Source organism: Rhipicephalus microplus, chromosome 2, assembly GCF_043290135.1.
Source record: "Rhipicephalus microplus isolate Deutch F79 chromosome 2, USDA_Rmic, whole genome shotgun sequence".
In the NCBI taxonomy this organism is placed as follows: Eukaryota; Metazoa; Arthropoda; class Arachnida; order Ixodida; family Ixodidae; genus Rhipicephalus; species Rhipicephalus microplus.
In genome coordinates this window covers 297,779,333-297,798,872 of record NC_134701.1, presented here as the reverse complement: position 1 = coordinate 297,798,872, position 19,540 = coordinate 297,779,333, and the positions used below count along the sequence as shown (strand labels likewise).

General features: G+C 46.3%; 1 protein-coding gene across 2 annotated transcripts in view; it reads right to left on the bottom strand.

The window, feature by feature from the left end:
- rept (RuvB-like helicase 2 rept) overlaps positions 1-19,540 on the bottom strand; it is a 193,883-nt gene that overhangs the window by 102,109 nt on the left and 72,234 nt on the right. For both annotated transcript variants that reach the window (XM_075882329.1, XM_037429838.2), the window contains exon 4: positions 18,542-18,671. In XM_075882329.1, coding sequence (XP_075738444.1) covers positions 18,542-18,671 — 130 coding nt within the window. The remainder of the gene's footprint in view (positions 1-18,541; positions 18,672-19,540) is intronic.

Here is a 19,540-nt window from a genome sequence, read left to right as displayed (position 1 = left end):
GAAAACGAAATGCGAGGAATTTTCTTTTTTGCACTTTTTTCTCTTCGGAAGAGGCTATGACAGCCGCTTTTTGTGTAAACGTCGACGTTGCAGGTTTACAAGTTCAGAGGCAAGGGGCGAGGGCAACACAGGAGGACAAGGCCAACGAGGCAGAGTGGGAGTTGCGCAGCAGGAAGCATGGGCGCAGTAAACCTGAGACAGCGAGGAAGCAAGAAACGAAATGCAAGAAATTTTCTTTTTTGCACTTTTTTTTTTTTCGGAAGATGCTATGACAGCCGCAACGCTTCGGGTTTTTCTTTCTTTGTCACTTCTACATGTGCTCTAGGAGGCCTCATTTGTCAGTCGTATTCCTCTCTTTTCGGTGATTAGTTATCGCATCCACAAAGCAAGCCTGCGTTTGTAATGCGGTGCTACTACAAATGAGTTCATCTTTGCTTGCGACGAAGAACGGGATCAGTTTTGGCTAAGCGAGAAAGTGGACATTTTTTGGCAACTGGAAGGCAAAAAGCAGGTTGTTGTGACCAAAGAACCGAATCTAACCACAGGAATGTGGATGAGCTGGAGGCCTTCGCGCTACAAAGTTTGTGATGCACGCGTCACAAAAAAAAAAAAAAAGATTTTAAAAAGTAAACGTGCGTTTTTTAGTGTTCACTTGTGATTTTTTTTTTCTCGTCAAAAACGAGTTCCAGGAACCACTATTGGAAAGGTACCCAAGTCGTTTTGGTCGGTGTAAAATAAGTATTTATGGTTAATTTGCGGGCTTTCACTATAACAACCTTTCAAAATAACTAACGAACTGCCGCACCCCTTGAAGGTCATTATACCGAGATTTCACTGTATTTGTGATCCATAGGTTGGTTCACGCTATTTCCCTTCTTACTTTCAACATCTTTGTGCTACTGCCAAAATTATGGTAAAATAAGCTCCCACGAAGTGTTTTCTTAAAAAAATTCTTCATTTTCGCCGACAGTCAATTTCAAAATGTTTGGGTCCCTATCCTGACACTTTAACCAGAACGTCCTGCATCTTCGACAAAGTTTCGTTTCTGTCGCATCGTAGCAACTAGGACGTATTTAGCTCCTTGGGTACACCTTACTAATGCTGGTCAGTGGAAGTTGTCGGCAAGGTACTCAACAGGCTTACTCTGAAATCCTCGCAATTACAAGCTTTGAGAACGTTTACCAAAAATGCAGATGCAGAAGTGTGATCTGTGTGACAATATTTTCGCGAATCAGTGTGCCATTTTTTTGAAGTGCTGAAGAGGCAAGAGGATGTACCAGAGTAGACAGTGCGCATCGAACGATTGGTACGAATGCCAAGATATTGATTAATAGTCTGCTCAGAGCTGACAGTTCTTCATTGTACTTTGTGGTGCTTCGTATTTCGTCGAGTATGTGAAATCTGAACAGTCTTCTTATGCAAGGCAAGAAGGGAAAATTCCGCCATATCCACGAAGTGAATGATGATGAATGGGCGAAGCTCCGGAGGCAAACCTGGTAAACCATGAATCCTCTGTACACTTTGCCCACTCGATTTTATTACATCGCTCCCCCTAGCATACGTCGCCGCACTAAATCGAACGATTGCCTTCAACCAATGACACGCGCCATATGTGACATCATTCCTATTTTATAAGATCTCGCGTCTTTCATCAACTACAAGTACCGCTTTCTAGTTTATAACATCTTGCATCTTTTCATCATCAGCTACAAGTACCACCATCTAGTAAACACTACAAGAACTAAACGAGAGGTGGCTACATACAGGAGACGGTACCGCCATTTAGTGAACACTGCAAGAACTAAACTAGAGGTGGCTACATACAGGGGACGGTACCGCCATCTAGTGAACACTGCAAGCACTAAACTAGAGGTGGCTACATACAGGCTACAGGGGACGCACAGCCCACGCCCTAAGGAGCTTCGCCCCTAAAAAAAAACATCGTGTCCCTTTGAAGTGGCACTACATACACATCATTCGCGCGGCATGTCAGCATCCTTCCTTTCAAAATTTCAAGCCTCAGAGGGATGAAAAAATTCAAAGAAGTGCGCAGAACACGAGTAGCTAAACCACGAAGAGATGCACACTACCATGGACGCGGAGGGGAACGCTGGTTCTGCGGACGCGTGACAATTGCGCTATCCTCCGGCGCACTGAATCCGTTTGCCACTTCATGACACCACACCGCCTACTGACAAGGTGCGAGTGGAAAGGATTTCTAACTTAGCCATTCTCCTTTTACAGTTGGTATTTGTTACGTGCGGCGACCAGACTTACCTAGTGAAGCAAACTATGAAGCCTGAAGATATAATCCATGCCTGTTTTACTCGTTTTATTATGTTTACTTGCGCCCCCTTTGGCGAACGTTTGAACTCACATAAAAGAGCTTAATTTTTCATTTCATAGATGGAGCTACAGTCGAAACCCGCAATAACGAAATCGCCAGGGAAACCGTAAAATTTCGTTTTCGTGAGAATTTCGTTGCCGCAAGTATGAGACATAAAAACAGTGATACGGCGAGCAGAACGAAAATTTATTGCCAGTAGTCGGTCCACTTACATTGCCGACCCTTGCCATGCAACAACTTCAAAGCTCTCCCTTCGCCAAGGAAAAAGTGGTCCATTGCTACGTCGTCATCATGTGCGCCGAAGAAGGGGCGAAGGGTGTCGAGCGCATCCAAAACAACCCGCTGGTTGTTTTGTATGCGCTAGCATGTCGTTCCTGCTCACAGTCTCGCTGTCAGCGGAGTTAGGGCTAAAAGAGACTCCGATGATGCGCCGCGCTCGTAGACTGCGCGCCCGCTCGTAGTAATCTGATCGTGCATCCGGTGCGGCCATTCGTAGTAATCTGACCGTGCCGCCGCTTGCAGCTTCGTTGCTTGCGACGAAGCACGTTACCACGAGTGCGCTAGCGCGTCGTTCCTGCCCGCATTCTCGCTGTCAGCCGAGTGAGGGCTAAAGACGACTCCGATGACGCGCTGCGCTCGTAGTAACCTGTTCGTGCATCGGCCGACTGCTCCTAACTAAAGCGTAATTATATCTTGAGTGATCATCAAGCCGTGAACACGCCACGAAGTAGCAATTTTCGAGAGCCATGTCCCCGCGACGCACAAGCAGCAGGCGATCTCCCGGAGCGAGCATCGGGCCAATGGCGAGGCGAGCTGAGGCAACATGGCGGCCACAGCCAATCAAGGGTCTCGAAACGACCTTCAAACATTTGCTTTTTTTAAGCTTGTTTTTAAAGGGAGGAGCCAGCTGAAGCGGGAAAGTTAAACACGGAGAAATGCTCTTTCCGATGAGCCCAAGAAGCCGGTTCCCAGCCCCGCTATGGCGAAGCCATAATTTTTTGAAAATCACTGTTTTCTCGAGGTTTCCAGAAAAAGTTTCGCTACCTAAGTGGGTGAAATGAATTTTCCGTAGCACTTTCGCGCGGTTTTCAGTGTGGGTATTTCGGAATCAGATAGAAAAAGGGTTCCAGAAACTGAAAACTTGATTTTCAAAAAATCGATTTTTTTGCCATTTTTCGCGACCCCAAAGTGCCTCCTCCCTTAAGTAAACAAAAATGGCGGTACCTACGCTAGCGCGGCAAAAGCAGACGTTTGCAAATTTTGAGTGCGCATAACACGCATACGAGCATATTTTCGGCAGTTAACCTTTGGCTGGAGGGTAAAGTAAGGCTCGTACCGTGGTAGAAAATTCGTTAATGCGGGATCACTGTCTAAAAACATTTCGTTGCCGCGAGATACGTAATACATGGGCTTCTATGAACGTTTGCCGGGGATCCAGAAATATTTCTTTGCCGCGGGGATTGCGTACTGTTGCGACCGGGGTTTCCAGACACCGGAGGTCCGGGATGAAGTTGTCGAGGCAGGAGGAAGAGAGACTTGAAGAGGGTTTATTTACAATATATACATTGCGAACTCCCTACACGGTGAGCCCTCAAACGTGGCAGGCCTCTACATGACTCCTAACATAGCGCTCCATGGTGCTTGGTTCTACATGGTTCTGCTCGGTTCTGCTCTGTTCTGCCTGGTTCTCTTCTCGAAAAAAAGCACACCGAATGAGCCGTGGGGGCTCATTATAAAGGGTCTGTCCTCCCCAGATCCCTAGATCGGGGACCGCGTACAGAGGGCACCGTCCAACCACGGATCACACATTACCCGCGAGGGTGACGAGCACGCACGGTCCACGTGAACGTTCAAAATTGAAGCGTGGTCACTGCACGGCCATGTGGCACGAACGTGGCTCCTCCTCGTCAAGGGGTGTCGCTGGGCGAGGGGTCTGAAGTTGATGACTGCATCCATCGAAAGGGCCGCCGTAAACAAGCTTCAAATGGTCGCCGAACGACTCGTTCAATTAGCGGGACGATTTCCGGCCGCCGCCGCCGCCGTCATCTTCCAAAGAAGAAGCTGCACTTGTGGTCTCCCGAACTGCTCACGGTGTCGTGGCGGCAAGACGCCGCACCCTCCGGCCAGGGGGGGAACAATACATGGCGGACACAGGCCGCCAACCCGTTTGGCGACTAAAAGGGAACATCAAAAGGAACGCCGATCCATTGTCAGACCTGGCGCCGGTCCTAACAGTAGGCAGCCGGTCGTTCGGTTACTTGTTTGGAGATTAAAGGAGCGCCGCTCCCTCGTCAGCTCGGGCGCCGGTCACAACAGCTCGTCCGCCGGCGGGAGAAGCGACCTGAGGGTGACCAGCTGCACAGGTTGCCCGAAGTGTCGCTGTGTAGTGCTGGCTTCCAGGCCACTGCTGATGACGCTCAGCCAAGGACTCTTTCCCTCTCGTTCCTTGTGGCTCCCCTCTGGGAAAAGCATTCATACACACCACCACAGGCACGGGAGAGCACCCTGCCCGCACTGAGACACGTCGAGTCCGACAAATTATCCAAAAGCAACCTTACTTAAGCAGTATTACCAAACACAAAGCAGCAATCGGGACGTTTCTCTGAGGTTTCACCAAAACTCCTAATCCCGATCCGATAATAATCTTCCCATCAAACTGCTTTCAAGAAAACTAACTGTCAAGTGATGCGCTCACCGTGGCATACCCGAGTGCTTGCGTGAGTAATCCGCCGTAACCCACCAGGTATCATACTCATAAAATAAAGCATTTTACTTCACGCTATCTTTTAGTTCCCGAAATTTAGTGCCGCCAAAGCCAGTCGTCAATTCCTTTTGAGAAGACGAAAGCATAACTGCCGTGCTGTACCTGCATCAGGAACATCTTTATTATACATCCGCAAACGCACATCACAGTGCTATAGTGCTCCTGCATGGATGAACCACTCATTAACTCTCGTGAGGTTACCACTCTACACTCAAGCTCATGAACTAAAACGTACACGTAAACCCACGAATACCTTTCCTTACTTCAACACCGGAGACATGCGAACAAAACAAAAAATAACAACAAAAAAACTTTCGCATGAATCCTGAAAACCTCGCAAGAATATCCTTGCGTCCGTGCGCTCACTCAAAATTCGTCTCTAACGTCGGTCCTACTTGACAAACGCCCCTAACGTGTCGTTATACTGCCGCAAAACGGTTACCTTTAAAACCAATACATACAAAGCTTAAAAAATAAACAGCATGGTACCTGCTACGTAAACGCTATCTAGTAGCAGAAGTACAAAACACATTCCAAAAGGAAAACTGACCTAAACAGTCAAAACAGATATTCAAAACTAAAAAATACAAATCCGCGGGAGAGCCCTCCGAAACGCTTACCGCTGTCACTTAATTTTGAGACGAACGCGCGGCGTCGCGTCCTGTGGGTCTTTCTAGGCGAACGGGAATGGAACAATGGCAAAACCCATTCGCTTCGCCTCCGACCCCCGCAAAGCTCTGCGCTGACAACCTGCGTTCTTACTCTCGCTGAGTACCTCGCACTCCCGCAGTCCATCAAACATGCCGTCGACAGAGCGACGAAAGGGTCTGCCTTTCTACCCAACGTGCTTTTTTTTTTTTCGTTTTGTCCGGCGGCTCGGACGCATACAAACCAACTCCGGTGCCGATGACAAACGCCTAATTCTGTACGCTCTAATGCGTGTCACTATCCTTCCAATAGATCTATACAACGCATATAGGCTACCAAAATGATAGAGCGCTAACGAAAACAAAGTACAAACGAGTTATTTACAAAATCACAAAAACAAACAAAATGTTCCTTTCAACAGTCCCGAGTCGACGTTTTCTGAGAGGCTAACAGCTGTTCGCAACAACTCTGAGTCGAACTCGCGGTGGTCGCGCCCGGAACGATTTTCTCGAGAAGCGGGGTCTACAACACGCGTCAATCGCCCTGCTACCGAACCCCGCGACGTTCCTCGAAGCCGACTTGCTGTCGCTTCCTGCCCCTCGAAAACCACCGACTCTTTTGCCCCGCACCCCGTCCAATGCACCGCGAGAACAACGGAAGGGTCTCTTGCCCTTCGGCCACTTACGCACACAATGCGCTTCTCTTTTCTTTGTTCTCTGGCCGCTCGGACGCTTGCGATACGGCAACTTTCTTGAAATTTCGCTCCGCCATTTGAATACATTCCTCAAACGCGTCGCGATTTTTGCCTCGTCTTTACGGCGCTTTCTCCGTTTGTCACGCTTCTTCGTGCCGTCTACGGAGCCTTTCGCCAACCTCTGATGCTCGTCAGCACCCACTTGCTTGTTAGCTTTCCCGCGCGCACTGTCTGAATGATTGCCTAGCAATTCATCCTTCCAACACTGCCGCGTACGATGCGCTTTTCTTTTCCGGCGGTTCGGACGCATACGATACAGACCCGTCAGAGAAGACAACGGCACTTTTCTCGCGATGTCACTCCGCCGTTTGAAAACCTTACTCGAACGCGTTGTGCTCATCGCGAGCTTTGCCTTACTGTTGCCCTTCGGACGCTTTCTCCCCTGTGCACGCTTCTTTGCGCGGACCTGGGAGCCTTTCGTCCTACTCTGACGTTCTTCATCACCGATATGCTCCTCCGCCGTCTCGCGCGCCCAGTCCTGATGATCACTTATCAGTTCATCGCTAGACCGCGGCCGCGTAGATTGCGCTTTTCTTTTCCTCACTCTCCGGCCGCTTAGACGCATGCGATTCGAGCCAGTCAGAGAAGACAACGGGCCTTTTCTCGCAAATCCGCCACGCCGTTCGAAGGTCCTCGTCAAACGCGCCGTGCTGATCGCGAGCCTTGCCGCGCTTCTGTTTTTCGGACGCTTTCTCCGTTTGGCACATTCCTTGGTGCCAAACCTGGAGCCTTTCGTCCGCCTCTGACGCTCATCAACATGGTCTACAGGGCTGCAAGGTTCGATGGAACACTCTGTTAATCTTAACTTCGTTTCCACCACCACGGAACCCTCACACCCTGCTGTGACCGCGAGCTCTTTTCCCTCAGAATGGGTTAAAACCTGTTCCATTCCCTTACAGGCACTAGCCTTTTCTTCGGCCTCAAACGGCACCGCCGCTATATCTACAGATATCAGACATGTAGCCTCCGCTTCAGTTGTAAACGGCACCGCCGTTACATCGCACCGTTCGTGCGCTACATCTACAACTTTCTGACCTGTAGCCTTCTCTTCAACCTTAAACGGCACCGCCGCTACCTTGCACCGCTCGTGCGCTACATCTACGGATTGACCACTCTGCTGCAATGCCACCCCTCTACGCCGAATCCTATCTATCTCTTCGTCTAATTCCTGCATCCTTTTCATATGTTCTTCATGCCTGCGCTCAGCTTCCAATTCCTCCTGGCGCCATCTTTCCTTTCTTTGCGCCCTTTGTACTTCCATATGTTCTTCATGCCTGCGCTCAGCTTCCAATTCCTCCTGGCGCCATCTTTCCTTTCTTTGCGCCCTTTTTACTTCCTCCTCCTGGTCCAATAAGTACATATTCCCGAAGTGCTCGATTTCCTCATTGTCACTATTGCTTTCGAGAATCACTTCGCGGAGTTTAGAAGCAGGCATATCATCATTAAAATCTAGCTCCAGATCCCAACACAGGTTCAGCAGGTTCTCTCTCGTCAATCTCGTAAGATCCATGGCGACTACTTTGCTTTGGCTCAGCTGTGACAAAACACAAACCCACCAGCGTTTCAATTCTGGGTCTAGAGAAATTGAAGCCTGGCAAATCTCACAGCGGAGACCACAAGCTTAAGCACCCAAGTAGCACTACGTGGCCAACATCCCTCTCTACTTGTTTCCTGTTAATTTTCACTCCTGCTTTTTACAACATCCTAAAATTTAACCCGCAACGTACCCTTAGAAATTTTGAAACATTACCACTTGTTCCTATTGAATCATCTAAGCTTTCCTGCTTTAGCGTACTTGCTCAGATAATCATCCAGTGCTGCCTTGTGCTGAGATAACAACCACAGTGGCCAGGCAGTTGTTGGTTATATCTATCTTTTAACGAATCTAGGCTAAAAGACTCGATATATCTCAAGCACAAAGCCAGGCACTCACCCCATTACGTGCGGTGGTGGTACGCTGCTTCGATCCCGCCGAGTTCCAGGGCTTTCGGCTGGCCTCCGGTACATGTCGCTCTCCGTCGCAGACTCGTATCCCACCGCTGCCAACCAGTTGTTGCGACCGGGGTTTCCAGACACCGGAGGTCCGGGATGAAGTTGTCGAGGCAGGAGGAAGAGAGACTTGAAGAGGGTTTATTTACAATATATACATTGCGAACTCCCTACACGGTGAGCCCTCAAACGTGGCAGGCCTCTACATGACTCCTAACATAGCGCTCCATGGTGCTTGGTTCTACATGGTTCTGCTCGGTTCTGCTCTGTTCTGCCTGGTTCTCTTCTCGAAAAAAAGCACACCGAATGAGCCGTGGGGGCTCATTATAAAGGGTCTGTCCTCCCCAGATCCCTAGATCGGGGACCGCGTACAGAGGGCACCGTCCAACCACGGATCACACATTACCCGCGAGGGTGACGAGCACGCACGGTCCACGTGAACGTTCAAAATTGAAGCGTGGTCACTGCACGGCCATGTGGCACGAACGTGGCTCCTCCTCGTCAAGGGGTGTCGCTGGGCGAGGGGTCTGAAGTTGATGACTGCATCCATCGAAAGGGCCGCCGTAAACAAGCTTCAAATGGTCGCCGAACGACTCGTTCAATTAGCGGGACGATTTCCGGCCGCCGCCGCCGCCGTCATCTTCCAAAGAAGAAGCTGCACTTGTGGTCTCCCGAACTGCTCACGGTGTCGTGGCGGCAAGACGCCGCACCCTCCGGCCAGGGGGGGAACAATACATGGCGGACACAGGCCGCCAACCCGTTTGGCGACTAAAAGGGAACATCAAAAGGAACGCCGATCCATTGTCAGACCTGGCGCCGGTCCTAACAGTAGGCAGCCGGTCGTTCGGTTACTTGTTTGGAGATTAAAGGAGCGCCGCTCCCTCGTCAGCTCGGGCGCCGGTCACAACAGTACTCGCGGGGTTTCGTTAATGCGGGTTTTCAACTGTACCACCAAAAAAACGCCCGAGATTTCCGATTGATTGAAAATATTTTTTTTGAGGTGCTGAGTGGTCAAGTTAGTGCAGGCAAGTAGATACAAGACACAATATGCATCTACTAATAAGCAATACTCGCTGGTAATTAGCATCTAAAAAAAAAAAGCAAGTTTCTACAGAACTGGTCAGCAGAAAAATGAGCTAAATTCACTACTGTCTTGCAGATTCTCTGATAAATATAAAAGAATTTTCTCTTCATAGAATCATAGAAAGAGGCCTGCTGTTTCATTATATGGAAGTTCAGAATATCCACTTGCATAGTTTTGTCACTTCCGCGGTAATGTGCGACCAAGCGCAGCCATACCCTGGCACATCAACACAATAATAATTCAAATAGTTTTCATCAGACCACAAAGCAACTTCGCATGGAAACTAAGTGTATTCTACTCTACGTAGCCACCAAATATTGTTCTGCTTTTAAAAGAAAAAAAGATTTCCCACAAGAACTTTCATTATTTCACCCATTTTCATTGAAGTGGAAATAAATTACAAATTAGTTATGTCCAATATCTTTTCATAGAAATCTTGATTAGCACTTCGTCTAAAGGCACAATTCTGCTTTGTTATGTTAAATAGTTCTGCTGTACTCGCAGTACAATGGAGGATTATACAGCGAAAATGCTTTTTGAAAATGCGATGCGGTGATGTTTCATTTTTTAAACCGAATGCCCTGGAACCCTAGAAAGCGAGGGGCGTATGTGTAACATGGTGTCGCCCCTTTACAGAGGGCCTTTCAACAACAGAGCCACCAGTGGTGGCCCCATTACTGAAAGCTGCGCGTGTTACAACCGAATCGCGGCTGCTCGGACCTGTACACACGCTTTCATTAATGAGATGACAATTTGAAAAAAAAAAATCACGTGAAAATTTTGTATTCGGACCCAAGCAATATCGAGTTTGAAAGGGCAGGGTGATTTGAGGGCTTTTCTCGCAACAGCGACTAGAAACTCGGATGTGCTGCAGGAAGGCATTACCAAAAAGCTTTTCTGAATGAATATCCAGGAATAAAGTATATTACAGGAAAAGTGTCAAAGTGTTACCATCGCTCACATGTACTTTTGTGGACGTGAAGCACAGAAAATTATATGGCGATGTCCAGAAGTAGACGTGATAGATATTCTGGCGGCATGCGTGAAGTTATTAATAAAAATCCTTTCAATTACGTGCCGCACAACTCTTCAAGCTAGCTTTCAGCAGCGTTCCTGGAACGAATGACGTCCGCTGACGAATCGCAGCCACAGTTTCACGCTACCAATTGGACTAGACGTCACGAGTGCCAGCGGAGAGCGCGTTTTGCTGTTAAGCGGATTGGCACAACAAAAGTTGCGTCAGCACCAAGCATAGCACAGTGGATTAAATATTTAGGATGCACGTGTGACCGCTGTTTATTCAGCTGAATAACTCTCGGTACACGATTGTGACTGGTGGCCCCGAGAAAAAGATGCACATGTTCTGACGCGCCGGCGCGGATATTGCTGGTGATAGACGCTTCCAAATCCCACTTTGGCGATGTTTAGCGCAATTGCCATCAATATTGTAACGGGGAGCTATAGTAAGTTAACGCCGGTTAGGATAACACTGCACACAGCGCGCAAGGATTCAGGACAACAGGGCAGCTTAGACACAGCCCCCCAACAAAATTGTCATCTTTATACCTTCTGCGTCATTTCGGTGCCCGTGCCTGAAATACTTTTATATAACCACGACACTATTATCAGGATGGCGGAGTAAATTTGATTTAGCACACTTTCGCACAGGAGTAGGATCACTGAGCGGTATAATACATGTGCTCCTGTTATCACCGTGGACAGGCTGTGCATATATGTGCAGTGCATGAGTGCTACTAATTGCAATTTGGAACAATTTTTGGAGCACAAATATTTTTCAAGTTTTGGATCACTTTTGAAGCAGTTTTTGGAGCCTTTCAGAGCAATAAATTATGAGTTGTATTGAGACATATAGAGTTTTTTGGAAGTGAAATCCTAAGTAACAGTGCGTTGCATCAAAAAGAAAATGCTGCCTCAAGAAAAATAATAAAATAACTAATAAGTGTCTAAAATTGGTACACTGAGCACAGTCAGAAGATGTGTTTGCGCCTACAGCAGCGGCACATCACCGGCACGGGATTCATCAAAGCGGCGGCGGCACGGCGAGGGCCAGGGTACATTGAATAATTGGTCAGGATAAATATGTGTCCCTAGAATGAAAAAAATCTTTTTACCCGAAAAGGCAAAACACATAACGTGATAGAAACATATCTTAATGTTATTTATTTACCAATGTTGCTGTGCCAGTTTTTTAGTCATATAGCAGGTGCATATACCGATAATCAGCAACTTGAAAAAAAAAATTTAGCAAAGTGCACGTGTGTACGCAGTTTCTTTTTAAACTGCTCAGCACCGAGTCTGTGCAGAGACTCATCAAGCTCAATCCACAAACTGCAATGAAAAAGGAAAAAAAACGAAAACTATGCAGGATATATCTAACGGGCAAAATATTTTGGGGATTTTTAAGGTAAGGTGGGGTAAAATGAGATACGGGGCAAAACGTGACATTTCACTTTGCCGGCCACTTTAGCTATAAGAACTACTTTTCATTGTTTCTTTTTTCCAGCGATAAGTGTTGGCCCTTATGTACCTTTCATGTACAAAATTTGATGACTGTTCACTGTGTTTGCACAGGAAAAATTACTCGGCTTTTGTCAGTCTGTTCGTGACCTGTCAAATGCTGGCACGTGGGAAAGCCAAACGCGACAAAAAGGCATGCAATTGCCTTAGAGAGTTTTCTAATCATTTGAACCATTATCTATTATACTTTTTTTGTTTAGAAGGGTTTCGACATACAAAAGATTATCATACAACGTTTCCTAGAAAAAGTCGAGACTAGAGGCTTTTTCTGTCTAACGTACATTTTCCATGTTACAAAAGAATGAAGTAAGGCTATTCAGCGTATCCTGATCTTGAGCATTAGAGATGGTTTTACAGAGAAAGCAGTATTTGCATACATTCTTAGTTTATTTGAGTGTAACCTACACTTCCTCCTTCGTCATTTATATAAATAATAAACAAAGCCACCCAATCACCAAGCATTGAGGCACCCCTGATGTGGCCTGTGCGTAAGATGACTACACAGAGTAAAACATAAATTTCGAGCATGTCCGCAAGTAATTTGCTGTCCGATTAACCATGCTGTTGTCAGCAAAAAAATCGTGAAGAAGCTACAAGTTTGCATGGAAAACTATGTGAAAAAACTTCTGAATCTGTCTTCAGTCCTCAAGGCAAGAAGCAAGGTGCCTAAATTCTAGCAACTGTGTAACAGTAGAAAAGCCAGCACGAAAGCCGTGCCATGATGGAGAAAATATATTGTGTGCGGTTCGGTATTCAACAATGTACTTGTTAATGATATGCACCAAAGTTTGGAGCTGGTAAAAAGGAAAGATATTGGCCCATATGTTGGCACTTGCTACTTTTTGAACCTAAACACGGGCACGACATTTGCTAATTTTCACAGCTGGAGAACTGTGCAGAGATTACAGATTTCTTTTGAAGTATTAGAGTAAGATAATCAGCACATGATTCTGAATACAACTTTAGAAGCATATCTGAAACACCGCCACGGCTAGAGAGTTTTGTTATAACCTCAAAATTTAGTATGAGGTTATGTATACTCCTCAGGAGCTTGGTTAAAGATAAGGAAGAGCAGTTATAAAGTGGCTTCAAGCGGAAAATAGAATGATGCTGTTATCGAAAAACAAAAAAAAAGATTTGAAGTAAATATTAAAAACCTCTGCCTTGAATCTTTCAGGGTGTGAGGAGTATAGGTCATCAAGAAAAAAAAAATGATAGACGCATAGATGATGCAGGACTAATCGATCCCTAAAACATGGATGGATTTTTTTCATAGATGTAGCCAAGGCCCTGCTTAAGTAGTTCTTAGTCTGTTTCATTTGAGCTTCTAATTTACTTTTCAATGCGTTACATCAAGAAACATTACCATTACACTTGGAAAAACAATTCTTACGTAAGCACTTTATGCGACGAGTGAGAATAATTGCTTCTCTCTTGTACCATTTGTCTCTTGGGTTCCATTCAATATATTTTTGCAATACATACTTTATTAGGAATTCACGCACAATGTCACAAAACTTGCGAAGCAGCCCTTCTACATTGGAAAGCTCACTAAAACGATCAGATTCCTCCAAAGATGAGGCTAATGTGCTGTCATCCAATTCAAAAAGATAAAAAGTTTGTTTAACCTCAAATCTTTGAGGAGACCACGCTTAGCTCGAGGAGAGTTGGTCAAAAAATCCTTCGGTGACCTCACATTTTATACTGTGGGATAGGAACACGCAGCCCCATAACGAACTACGGCTGCAGCTACCTCTTTTTCATCTGATCTTGTGAAACTTCGAAACGCTGGTGTATCTCTTCATACTCTTCATACCCCTTTGTCCACCAAAGGCAGACAGGGCTTCCTTTTCAGTTGAGGAGCAATCCACGGCAGGCATTGCATGCGGTGTGATGTTATTGCATGCGCTCTTCATGCAATGCAGATGAGCAGCCTTTGCTTCATCAATGCTTCATAAGTGTTCCTCGCTAGCGCTCGCGAGATTTTACTCGCGGGAACAGCATAAAATGGGCGTACAAAAGTTATCGTTTTGTACTTCACACAGAACATGATGTGGATGATGAAAGCCTGCAGAGAGTCTTCGTATAATTCAAGAAAAAAGAAAAAAGGCAAAAGGGGCTGGCTTTTTTTGAGAGCCGCGTTGTTTTTGTCGTGAAGGATTCATCCGCTGAGAAAATGAAATATACCGGCGCCTCTTTCTTTCATTGCTTTCTACACTGCACTCCTCTAACTACAACCATTGCAAGCTTTATCTCTTCGACACATGTCCTCATAAAGCCTGTGTGCAATGTGGGCACTAAGCGTTGCGCTCATCAGGGTTGCGAGCTTGTCGGCTACGCTCTTGTTATTTTAGCTTACGCAATCTTAGTGCCCATCAAGGTACCACTCATCTGAACATAGTGCATGCCATTAAATGGGAAGTTGATCAGTTGCAAGATTACCTAAAAAGACTGGCAAGAGCTGCGCTGTCAATAGTTCATAGGCATTTACTACCGATCAAATGCCATCGTTATGACGAATGTTTGTGTAAAGGAAAGCCACGTCTAATGTGACGAGTATTGGTTTGTCAGGTATGTATAGTTCCAGAATGTCGGTTAAAAAATAGTTGGCACTCTTAATTAAGATAGGATGAAAAGGCAGGAAGGATTGTTTTAATGAGACCATGAACATAACTAGACAGTGGTTAGAACTAGCAACTGCCTCATCTTTTTGCTTATGCAGCCATCTTGGAGAAGCTCCGTAAGTGAGTGTGCAACAATGCATTTGAATTCACTAGTTGGGTCGTGACACACGCCTCTTCGACACGTCTTCATAAAGCACGTGTGCAATGTGGGCGCTAAGCGTTGAGATTATCAGCATTGCGAGACTGTCGGCTACACTCTTGTTATTTTTGCTTGCACAATCGGAAACTCCTAAAATGCAGTGGAATCACAAGTTCATCGTGCGTGATAATCATGCGAGATAGAGAGGAGCAAGAGGCCAACGCACGGCAAAGCAGGGTTGGAGATAATTCACAACTCACGTTTCTGGTATATGAACCATTCCAGAGTATGTGTCCTAATCATTCCGCGTGAATCACCACTTTGGCGTCACAAAAAGTGCAAAAAAAAAGAGAAATGCCAAGAGAATATAGCGCTCGACTGTGTATTGCCAGAAGGTTTTAGAGCCCTCTTATGGCCACGGCATGCAAACACAGACATAAAAAGTAGGAAAAACACTGATAACATTGCTTTCAAAATTTTAAAACTGTGGAAAAGGTGAAGTGATCTATTTTATGCCTAAGTTTCGCGCTCGGTTAAAAAAAAGACTAATGGCGGCGTGCCACAATTATTGCCCGGCAGCGGCATGGTCCTTATTGGGACTTTGGCGGCGGCGCACAGCTCTGAACCCCACTGCAGCGCATTCTAGAGCTTCTGCAATTCTTCATTTAGAGCTTCCAGCTTGAACATGTTCTTGCAAGGCTAGAATTAGCCTCAGAAAGTAGCCACATTCAATATCATTTATGTTCCTTCTAGTCATGCCAGACTTGATGAGCGAGCCCCGGGGTCCTTTCAAGCACTGCAATTGATGAGTCCTATCTTTTTTCAAGCCTTTCTTTCTTGTCACAAACTACCATTTTTTCTTAACAGTGGACAGATTAGGAAATGATGGTTTTCTTTTTTTTTTGTGCCTCCCGATCTTCTACTTCTCGTTTAGGGCGCTCCATGTAGGCTTTGTGTAATTTTCTGACTGACTTGACCAGCTCTCTTGTCAGTGGCCCAGAGGAGGGCTCGCTCTCATAGTGGTTCTAATAGCTCTTCACTTGGCGGATCCTATTGATGGTTTTGATAGGCAAGCTTGACCGGTTATCCAAAATATGCTTATTGTCACTGAATCCGCTATCAGAATCGACATTGCCATGGGGAAGTGGTAACATAGCACGCACAAGCACTGACAAGAGAGGGTATTTTGCGGAGTCAATGGCTAGCAGTGAAGCCCAGCAGCTGCCAACACTGGTAGTGTGGGATGATGACCCGTTGACTACAGGCCGACAATAAAGCAAATGCCATTCGCCAATGAAGCAAGTCACCTGCTCAGTTGTGACAATGAGCGAACACAAGCTGCAACGTAATTAAATGACTGTACTCTTTCTTCCCTGGTCAAATGGCTAGATAGATCCAAAAAGCGCAAGTGTAGAAGCAACATGTCAAGCTGAAGCTGCTTGGCCGTCGCACTGTAGAAAGCTTGAGCACCAGTCCCGAAAGCTTTCTTTTCTTGCGAATCCCAAGCCTTCATTTCTCTCTCTTTCTGTATCTAGACCAATCTCAGAGGCTTGTTCAAGACCCGTAGCTGCACCCACATCAAGACGCCCAAGCCCTGACCCAGACAAAGAAGCATACACTTCATGTCTTACGAAGCGGCTCAGCAACTTTTTCATGACATTGACACACTCTGAGTATGCAATATGAATCAGCGGTTCATCTTTCTGAAAACTTGCCTGAAATACTACAAACATTTGAGCAGTGTTCCGCAGAAACGGCATATTTGCCAACATCTTCTTGTCACCAAGCGCAGCCACCAGTCTAGTGTCTAAGGAAACGTGCTCATGTATACTCCTTGAGGTTGCAGGATCGAACGACATGCATGTACTAGTAATATACATCTAACAACCAAGAGCTCACTACCAAAAGAGTTGAAGCCTGTGCCGAAGGCAATGTGCACTTTATTGCAGTCACCGGTGTCCTCATCAACAGTGATAACAATGGTGTTCATGAGGTCACTGCTTGTGAAATCAAGCATGTCCTGTGAGACACGAAGTTGCTTTTGTGCCACCGTGAGCAGTTTCGTCACGAATTTTGCCGCAACTCACTTTATGACCAAATCTTCAGTAATAACGAAATGTGGAGAGAAAGTGCTGATGCCCAACTCTTAGTCACACGACAATCCCGCATCACCACAGCATTCACTTCGGCAATGACCTGGTCATTTTAGCATGTTGGCGGACCGAAGCGTGGCTCGCTCTCCATCTATGAGTGGCCACCTTTAAACAGATTATACCACTCCTTCATCGGTGTGCGGCTAATAGCATTATCACGGAAAGCCCTCTTGATCTTCCCAACGGTTTCCACACGAAGGTTCAAGGTTGACTGATGCAGGCGCGCTTCCTCCAAATCCCTCAGGTGCTCGCAAAAGAAAAAAATAACGAATAAAAAATATGGTCAGATACCCTTCTAAAAGACCTCGTAAAAGAGGTATGAGTCTAAACTCGGCTGCTATTTACACGAGTAACTAGATCTGCCGTTGCGTGTCACGCGCAGCGAAATGGCGTTGCCTGCATTTTATATTTAAAGAAGTTAATACTCTCGTTCGCGCTTGGATCGAAAAAAATAACAAAAAGTGACCCAAGGCCGCCCTGGTGGCAGCCACTCTCGTGAGCACGTGCAGCACACTGCAAGGAATGAAAAATCACAGGTAGAGGGAGGGGGATTTGACAACGTCTGCGAGGCGCCAGGCAAAAATAAAAAAAAGGGTGGGGGGAGGGAGTGGTAGTTACTCCTTACATTATCAGACCAAATGCAACGTTACTACAGTGAACTAATGTAACTGCGCAGCACTTCTTTTACGAAAAATGAGGCGGCATTGTGGGGTCATTCATACGTTTTTTTTTTTTATTTTTGTGCTGTTAAAGACACCGATATGCGAGTTATGAGCATTAAGGTACTTTCGGTTCCATGAACTCCAGTTCCCCACTGCTCATAAGGAAACTCGGCCCGTGGGACTACACGAAATGCGCACGAGCTCAATATACATATGCATGCACGTTTTTGCCAACTGTCATTCGCACATGTCTAAATTTTGACAGGTGCACTTGTTATGACTTCATGCTTGACAGCGGTATAGGCTTTCACACTAGGGTTGCGAACATATCATTCACAAAGGCTTACCTTTCTACATTACATCTGTGCAGGCTGACCACTGTCCGGGTCCAACCGCGAGGCAAGAAGGCCACAATTATGCTACACAAAATTCCTTCAACGTACACGTCAACCAGACGTGAACTGAGTAGCTGCGAGTCAGTCACTCAGCCGCACGAGAAGCGAGCGGCACCTGTGACAAATGCAGCAAATGGCGCCGAATAGCCATGCCTACAAGGCCCACCGTTCTCGCACTGTATTGGTGCGACAACTGACAAAAAAAAATGCAGGCAGTCATTTTGGAGCACAGTGGCACGATATTTTTCTTTTTCATCGATTTGGAACAGAATTTTCCAGAGTGCAATAATGGAAGCCCTTGTATAGCCACTATACCGGACGCACAGGCCTATTGATGATTGGAGGGCATGCACAATACCATTTGACGCGAATAATACAGCTCAAACATGTTACACAATAGCCATTCGTGGTTTACATAAGATTGCCAGGCGAGAGTCAACTTACTTGATACGGACACCAATTGATTTCCTAAATGCCTGCATCAGGGCTTCTGTCTTGGACATCTCAAGGGAAAAAATTTCACTTCCCGAGATTGCCGTAAATGGTGTGTCCTGGCCGAGGGCTTGAGCCATTCCTGCAATGAAACGCAATGGCGTTAACCACACACACTGGTATGCACCCCCCCCCCTCCACCATACTATCACCTTCCCAATGTAGGCCTGCCTTCGTTTCTCGGTGGAGACCTAAACTAGGCCGCAAGGAAAGTGTGAGAGCTATCTCTATTTGCATTCACTACTCACGACCAAGGTTGGTATTGGTATGTGGGGTTTAACGTCCCAAAAACCACCATACGATTATGAGAAACACCGTAGTGGAGGACTCCGGAAATTTCGACCACCTGGGGTTCTTGAACCACTCATGACGAAGGCTGCTTTTTCACTCACAACCAAAGATGCTGACAAGCCACTGGCAATGAAATTTTTTTCGAAATGAGCTTTTTAAAGATCGCCCAACCATTTTTAATATTTTTTTTTCAAGCATTTCAAGTAAATAAAAAGCGCCCATTGTGTGCAAAATGTCGTCATGATCAATGAAGCTACATGTGGCAGCGCTCTAAGCAGTGGGCGCGCTCTGAATTCCAAGAAACAATTGTAACATTGAGTTGCAGACAAAAAAAATAATGCAAAAAAAAGAAACCATGAGTGTGGCACGACGTAGAACCACGATAGGAAAAAAGAAAGAGGAAGCAAAATATTGCTACATGCATGTTGACATTTTGTGAAACGATTTGCGCGTGAGCCTGACCAAGAGGACGAAGGGTTGTCTCCGCTCGGTGGTTGGTCAACTGGTCACGCTGCTGCTGCTGGTTTGAAATATGTCATCCACAGCCTGCTTGATACGGCGTCTCTTTTCTTCGCTCTCCGCCCAACGCGACCTTGACACCGACTACTGGCTACGCATGTACGAGCGCGTTAGCCAGACTAACCGATGAAACCCTACTAT